Source organism: Trichomonascus vanleenenianus (assembly GCF_965637985.1).
Source record: "Trichomonascus vanleenenianus strain CLIB 3782 genome assembly, contig: TRVA0_058S, whole genome shotgun sequence".
Taxonomy (NCBI): Eukaryota; Fungi; Ascomycota; class Dipodascomycetes; order Dipodascales; family Trichomonascaceae; genus Blastobotrys; species Blastobotrys vanleenenianus.
The window spans coordinates 66,624-74,296 of NW_027481829.1; the positions used below are offsets into that span (position 1 = coordinate 66,624).

Here is a 7,673-nt window from a genome sequence, read left to right on the forward strand (position 1 = left end):
ACAATCTCCAAGTGATAATCTCATGACCATTATAATCTATTCCGAATGTGATTCAATTGGTTATTCATTAAAATTGCATTGAATAAACTGCCTGGACCCTGTATGATCGTCGATAAAGCAAGCATTTCTAAGCATTCCGACCGTTTATTCATATCCGCAACGTGGGATAAGGAATCCGCCATCATAATGAAAAATCGTGGGGTTCTACAAGGCTATCTCGCCCCAAATCTTAATACCGAGAGCCAATAGATTCGACCCTTCGGAGTCACAGACCATGAGTTCAAGACAAGATCTGTCTTCCCCACAATTTCTGGTCGATCATCGTATCTGCAGGGCAAATGGCCGGATCAGTACTACCCCACAATATGATTATTCTGACGTAAGTATACAATCCTGTTGAGCCGCTTGAGTTTAGAAATGCCAGTGGGTTAATTAATTCAGAATCGGTACAACGGAAATAGTGGGCGGAACAGTTATCCACATGTCGAAGAGCCGAAACGTGCCAAAAAGGAGCACCCAGAAGCACCCAGAGAGCACAGCGGCTAATCCTAGCGGAATACAAAAAAGGCTTGGTGGGTCATGCATGCAGTTAAGCCTTTACACCGTCTATCTTCGTCGCTTCAACCTCGGAGCAGATACGTTGCCTCTGCATGCTCTCCCACTCCTTTGATCGACATTGTAGGGATGCTGGAAGTCGAACAAATTCACCAAATGATGTACGATTTACCAATCTCTACTGCAATACGACAATACTGCCATTTTGCAATACCTATTTTAAAAAAGACAACTTGAATCTTACAAACGGTGAAATTTCAGTTTCGAAACCTGCATCGCACGTGTCTCACACAACTGTTCAGCCGTACGAGCGCCGTACGGACTAATCACGCAAATTAAAAAACGACGACATGGCCACATGCCTTGGCCCGAAAACTTCGACTACACCTGTGGTAAAGGTAGTCAGGTCTGCGACTGGTGGGGGGATAAGCTGAGTATTGCGCCTGAATGCTTCTAGATCCCCACGTGTGATCAATACTCTGCTGCACGTATAAAGCTACAGTAGATAGGTCCAGCACTTGTAGGTCTCGAGAATACAATACATGTGTCCCGCAATCCCACAGATCAGCAAACGCTTGCATCGTAAATGGCATTTGAACCCCGGCGTTCATGTCCGAGGAGCGTATACCGTTTTTGATGATAGAGGAGAAAGTGTACCACGTGGTTATACTAATGAAGAAAAGAGGCCGAACGTTTCTGGACCGCATCATCAGGATCTAGGTATCTGATAAGCACATGGGTCGATCTATCCGATTGTAAGGTCATTTCATGCAGTGGCAGTCCGTATTATGAACTGCCGGAGGAGTTGCCGATCGATAAATCTTCCGCAAGCGCGTCGTCGTAGCTGAACATACCCCCCTGTGCACATATCGTAACCCCTCTCTTTCTCTCTCAGTGTCTGACCCTGATCGTAGCAAGTACCAGAGAGCCTTGCAGTGCAGAACCTCGCAGTATATAAGATGACCTTCGGATCCTATCCGCCGTAATAAAAGCTTAATTAGCTCATTGAAGGAATTCGAAGCCATGCAATCAAGTTCCAACGAGGCTGTTGTCAATACTGACGACACCAGCAAGCAGGCTGTGGTGTTCGGCGCGAACGAAGAGTTCATCGATCAGCGAGATCGAAAGAAGAGCTGGAGTGCTATCTTCACCATCATCTGTGCTGGTTTCGCCCTCATCAGCGATGGTTATCAAAACAGCGTCATGACCATGATCAACCTCGTGTTTGGCCAGAAATACCCCGAGGTTTACACTGCTACTCTCAAGACCCGCGTTTCCAACGCCTTGCTGATCGGTGAGATTCTGGGTCAGGTCGTTATTGGCCTCACCTGTGACTACATGGGCCGAAAGTGGGCCATTACTACGACCACTGCGCTCATTGTTCTCGGGGGTATCCTTGCTACTGTAGCTCATGGCTCGACTACCCTTGGTATGTTCTGGATGATCATCGTAGCCCGTGGTATCATTGGCTTTGGCGCCGGTGGTGAGTACCCTGCTTCATCTGCTTCTGCGTCTGAGGCGGCCAACGAGACCACCCGACGGCGAGGTACTGTATTCGTGCTCGTGACAAACTTCCCGCTCTCCTTCGGTGGTCCTTTCGCCCTCATTATCTTCCTCATCGTCTGGTCCGCCGCCGGAGGCGCTGCTCACCTCAGTACCGTCTGGCGTGTCTGCTTCGGCATTGGCATTATCTGGCCGCTGTCCGTATTCTACTTCCGGTTCAGAATGGCGACATCAAAGATGTACCACAAGGGTGCTATGCGAAAGAAGGTCCCCTATCTACTCACTCTCAAGTACTACTGGCCTCGGCTCATTGGTACCTGTGGCGCCTGGTTCTTCTACGACTTCATCACTTTCCCGAACGGTATCTTCTCTGGCACCATTCTTGCTAGTCTCATTGAAGATCAGACAGATCTCAAGAAGGTTGGCGAATGGCAGCTGCTTCTCGGTATTTTGGCCCTTCCTGGCGTGTTTGTGGGTGCATTCCTTTGCGAAAAAATTGGCCGAAAGTACACCATGATGATTGGATTTTCGGGGTACCTAGTGTTTGGGCTGATCATTGGCTGTGCCTACGAAAAGCTCTCAAAGATTGTTCCTCTGTTCATTATCTTCTATGGTCTCATGAACTCCTCGGGTAACCTTGGTCCTGGTGACATGCTCGGTCTCGTCTCCAGTGAGTGCTACGCTACTGGTGTCCGAGGAACGGCTTACGGTCTTTCCGCTGCCGTGGGCAAGGCCGGGGCTGCCATTGGAACCCAGGTGTTCACTCCCATCCAGGAAAACCTTGGCAAGCGATGGACTTTTATCATTGCGGCTATTGTCGGTACTCTTGGTGTTATTGTCACGTATTTCTTCATCCCCCATCTCCGACAGGACGATTTGGAGGAGGAGGATGCGAAGTTCGAAGCTTATCTGCGATCCCAGGGCTGGGAGGGCCAAATTGGCGAAGATTCATATATTGAAGAGGTTCAGAACAAGCAACAGTCAGTCGAGGCCGACTCGTAAGCTCTTGCTGACCTATGATAAAGTTCCTTTCGCTGGTATTGTTGATTTTTTTTAAAAAAAAAAAGTAATCGTTTATGTGGTATATTTTCTCTTTCAATACAAGGTTATAGTGTGGTTAAAAATGCTTTATTCAAATCTTACAAGTCTCAATCCATGAATGTATGGTGATTGGTTAACAGTTCAAACTAAAATGATGAAAGGCGATTATATGCTATCAAATGGTGCAAATAATGATCAATTCCCCTCAACATCGATAACGCACTTAAAATAGTCCGATTTGTTTTGGCTGAAGAGCTCCTTTTTCGGGACGAACTTTTCATAGTCGTCGAGAATAGTGCTTCGAAGGAACACTGTCCTCCCCTCCAGAACCATTGGAATGGTCATAATGGTACAGCCGCACCCTCCGCAGAATACCTTGTCCTTAGGCTTTCCCGACCCAGTCTTGGTCACAGTGTACTTCTTCACGAGGTTATGAGGGTCCTCGATATGGACATCGCCTATCGGATATTTGGCAAGAACTTGTCCCAGATACCCAGAGTTCTTTCGGCAGTCAGAGCAGTAACACACCGCGACCAGCTCTGGGTTCGTCTCAACGGACACGGTTACCTGCTCACACAAACAAGTTCCAGATATCTTTCCCATATTTCCTGTCTAAACTTAAGTTTACCGTATGCATTATGCTCTCAGCACACGCCCGACTTATTTATATATGTATCTCATCTACCTCCAGTTTGGTGTACGGGGTTCGGGGGGCTTCCCCGCAAAGTCCAAAACTGTGGGGAGCGGCACTCCGTTTGCTCGGCTGTAGGCTGAACGGCGATAGACAGGGATGGAGCCATCAATGCACTGCATCGGTGGTTCAGCTTCGGCTTACATGCTACTTGGCTACATTGAGCTCCAAAGGAAATGGATACCCTGAGTTACGTATTTCTCTCCTGCTTGTAATGGCCGGTTATGGGCGGCAAGGGGACTGACTATGCACGGCTGCACCATATAGGCATACCTGTATGATGATACGCTTTGGTTTGATACGTTGAACAACATTGGAGAGTAAAATGGCACTGGTTTAGTACATTGTCGGTTAACTTTAGGCTTTAAATGCTAAATTTACTGGCTTATCACGTTGTCGGTTAAGCTGTAATTCTAAATCTACTAATAAATTCGCGACGTACCGTATTTAGACGGTAGGTTTCTCCTGTCGCCTCTGTGTAGCAGTAATGAATTAGGGTTCCTATGCCGGCCGGTATTCAAACTCTATAACGCTGAGGAAGCTTGACCAATTAACGTCACCCTGCGTGAGGACGAGAGGTCACAGTCACGATATGTGGATGTGACCTGCTATGTGAATCCTGCCTATATCTCGTACCTTGCACGTGTACTTACTGAGAATGCTATGAGAAATTAAAAAAAAAATGTTCAGCTTCAGAACTTACGTACCCACAAATCTTACTCTGAATTATGATGTCACTTTCAACGTATTTTTTATAGGAACAAGGTCAGTATGGCTTCCGGTAAGCACGCATTACAATATCGCGCTACTTTCTAGAGATTCTTATACCTAACAGCGCCGAATTCGCCTTTATTATCCAGCTAGTGAAGAAAGTACGAATATTAAAAGCAATTAAACTCCCCATTTTTTGACTACCGGTAACAAGTTAATCAACATTTATTAAACTCAAACGTGAATGTAATCAGTACTAACTGGTATTAATGTATGATTATGAGTGTAATGCTGTCCCAGTAGACCATAATAAGAAAAAAAAAATGAATTTGCCGGTAATACCCTGAGGTGTACCCCGGTACTTAATAATAAAAATAAAAATCTATTTGCGTCCTGTTGAGGCCTTAGGCCTGAGACGTCACTGAATACATATACATATAAAATAATAATAATAATACAACAAAATCATTCCATATCAATTGGGTCCCTTTGCTGTACCGCATTTGCGTCGTGAGGATTGATTACCCCCGAAGGTCCGGGTAACACTTCTACTACACTGTAGGAGATTAAAAACCGGACACCCTTCAACTCTGGGATTGACGGTGTGCACTAGCAGGTTAGTCCGCTCTTGGGCGACGGCCCTCTTGGAGATATTGGGCCAGTCTTTCAAGTCCTTCTTTCGTGCAGTGAAGTGTCGGCTGGGCGAATGTGTCGCTTACCTCCTGAAGGAGGGCCTTGGAGTGTTTCCAAATGGCCACACTCGCAAAAGATTTAGGCCCCTTTCACACGGAACCGGCGAAACCATCGCCGATTAGCGCGTGTCCCGAACGAAATTGAACCAGTCGGCTAAGTACGTAACGACTGCTACCGATAAGTACTTAGCCAGCTACATAGCGCGCAGCTTGATGGTACACTTTGTTGACGCAACTTGGTTGAACCTTTTCCCTGTGTCCGTACACCCAGCCTTGGTCTGCCTTCTCATCCCACGGCAAGGGCCGCCACTGTTGGAGGCTAAATAGATCTAGACGATAGATTCCTATTATGGCTCCAGGGGGAGGGGGCGTGAATACCTTGAGTACAATGTTAGCAGGAACAACAGTATCAATTTTGGACAGGCGAACAGGTACATTGTCCCTTTGGCTTCCAACAGCCACGGTATGCCAGACCAGGGTTCTATGAATGAATCGTCTGTATTTCGAGCCCGTTGCGACTGTGTCGCCAAGTTAGGCTTATATAGTACATAGTACGTCAACATATTAGTCCTGTTGGGTGCCAGAGGAGAAAGCACCAGGACCTACCGCAACTCCCGCGTTGGAAATGGGAACCCATGCAGATGGTGACTCAAGGAGGTAGACTCCTCGGACTGTGCCCACTTACCCCTGAAATTTACTCTATTATAAGGCCACCTTACCCTCTATTTTTTTTTTCCTTTTCTTCACCGTTTCTATTGTGAACAATCCGGTATTACTTCGTGTTTGATCGACAACACATCAGGTAGCTGTAGTCAATTGCCCATCTACTCTTTGAGGTGCTGTTATTCTTATTACGTTTTGGTATGGGCTTTTAACCTTTAATTCTGTGGACTATTGTTAACTTAGTACTTAGATATTCTGCGTACCCTGTTCGCACCCTAGACAACTTTGTCGTGTGGAAGCTAACATTGTGTACTTTCAGGTTCCAATAAGTCCGCTAAGCAGACTATTCATTCATTATAATAATAATATATCTTGATTATAGTCTGAGCTAACGCTAAGGAAGACTGTGTCTAAACTATTCATTCATTCAAAAGACTCTATCGGTAATAATACGTTATTGTTACCGTTAACTTACCAGTAAAGTATTCTTACAAACAAAAATAGTTCCCCGTCTCGAGAAGGTGCCATTGGACAACCTGAGAGTTATTAAAATATCTATGAATAGAAGCGATTGCCTTAAATCCAATATATACTCCTGAATCGCGGAACCACGATTTGATTACATAATAAAAAGTAAATATTACGTTATACTTGACAAGCTATTTCTATATTCCAAAAATTCCGCAAATTCAACAATTAAGCGGCCGTGTGGTCTAGTCGTATGATACTCGCTTTGGGCGACGGTCATTACTGATCGATCTGAAGATTTGCGAGTGGTCCAGGGTTCAATTCCCTGCTCGGCCCGTTTGCCCGGCTAGCTCAATCGGTAGAGCGTGTGACTCTTAATACCCTTACAAGGGATGAAAGTCATCACAAGGTTGGGGGTTCGAGCCCCCCGTTGGGCTTAAAAATTTTTTGCCGCGCGCGCGATCGAAATTTTAAAAATATATTAAAAAATTAAAATAAACTGATTGTTCCAGCCCATACCCGGGATCGAACCAGGAACCTCGAGATTTGCAATCTCACGCGCTAGCCATTGCGCCATATGAGCTGAAGAACTTCTGTTGGTCCGTTCAAATAAGACATATTTTAGGCGTAGTTAAAAGTCACGTGATTTGAACTATTTATTATAATGAGAGATAAAAAAAAAATTGACGCGATAGACCCGTGGCCAGAAATACCAAGGCACTGTGTTGTTTTTGAATACCTTGTAAGCCTAATGTTAATTTTGAATACCTTGTAAGCCTAATAAGAAATGATCTGTTAGCTTCGTCAATCTTCTCTTGACTGAACGTGCACAGATCTGTCTCTTATTATTAATTCTAATGCAAAGAGATGTCGATCTATTAATTTGTACAACATACCTAATAAGAAATGATCTGTTAGCTTCGTCAATCTTCTCTTGACTGAACGTGCACAGATCTTAATTGATTCCAGGTTAGTTTCCAGTTCTCTCCAGTATTTAATCTCTCACCTACCTGTCTCTTATTATTGTTTCTCCCCGTATTGTCAGCTTACTGAGGGAATCCGCATCATCTTTTGTGAACTGGAGATAGGTATCCCAGGCTACTTAATGTTCTGCCATTGATTATATTTTAATGTTTATATTGAGCCGGCTGTTGAAGCCCAATGTTTAGACACAGTCTTCCTTAGCGTTAGCTCAGACTATAATCAAGATATATTATTATTATAATGTTTATATTGAGTCGGCTGTTGAAGCCAAATATTTAGACACAGTCTTCCTTGTTGGAACCTGAAAGTACACAATGTTAGCTTCCCACAAGACAAAGTTGTCTAGGTTGCGAACAGGGTACGCA

The 7,673-nt window shown here is 44.9% G+C and overlaps 2 protein-coding genes, 3 non-coding genes and 1 pseudogene across 6 annotated transcripts, besides 1 other annotated feature; 3 read left to right on the forward strand and 3 right to left on the reverse strand.

The window, feature by feature from the left end:
* Positions 1-1,578: 1,578 nt before the first annotated feature.
* GIT1 (Git1p) lies at positions 1,579-3,060 on the forward strand (the record flags this gene model as incomplete). The annotated part of the gene is made up of 1 exon (XM_076687448.1): positions 1,579-3,060. One exon carries the CDS (start codon positions 1,579-1,581, stop codon positions 3,058-3,060), a length of 1,482 nt encoding a protein of 493 aa, XP_076538340.1.
* A 234-nt stretch (positions 3,061-3,294) lies between these two features.
* On the reverse strand, positions 3,295-3,702 carry TRVA0_058S00606 (GFA family protein; the record flags this gene model as incomplete). Its single annotated transcript, XM_076687449.1, has 1 exon — positions 3,295-3,702. One exon carries the CDS (start codon positions 3,700-3,702, stop codon positions 3,295-3,297), a length of 408 nt encoding a protein of 135 aa, XP_076538341.1.
* A 1,357-nt stretch (positions 3,703-5,059) lies between these two features.
* Positions 5,060-5,457: a mobile genetic element.
* TRVA0_058S00628 lies at positions 5,119-5,457 on the reverse strand (annotated as a pseudogene). Its single transcript has one exon. A coding segment is annotated over exon 1 (339 nt).
* Positions 5,458-6,558: 1,101 nt separating this feature from the next.
* Positions 6,559-6,660, forward strand: tRNA-Pro(TGG). Its single transcript has 2 exons — positions 6,559-6,595; positions 6,624-6,660. It is a non-coding gene; the product is annotated as a tRNA-Pro (tRNA).
* A 4-nt stretch (positions 6,661-6,664) lies between these two features.
* tRNA-Lys(CTT) lies at positions 6,665-6,761 on the forward strand. Its single transcript has 2 exons — positions 6,665-6,702; positions 6,725-6,761. It is a non-coding gene; the product is annotated as a tRNA-Lys (tRNA).
* A 73-nt stretch (positions 6,762-6,834) lies between these two features.
* tRNA-Cys(GCA) lies at positions 6,835-6,907 on the reverse strand. Its single transcript has one exon. It is a non-coding gene; the product is annotated as a tRNA-Cys (tRNA).
* Positions 6,908-7,673: the final 766 nt, after the last annotated feature.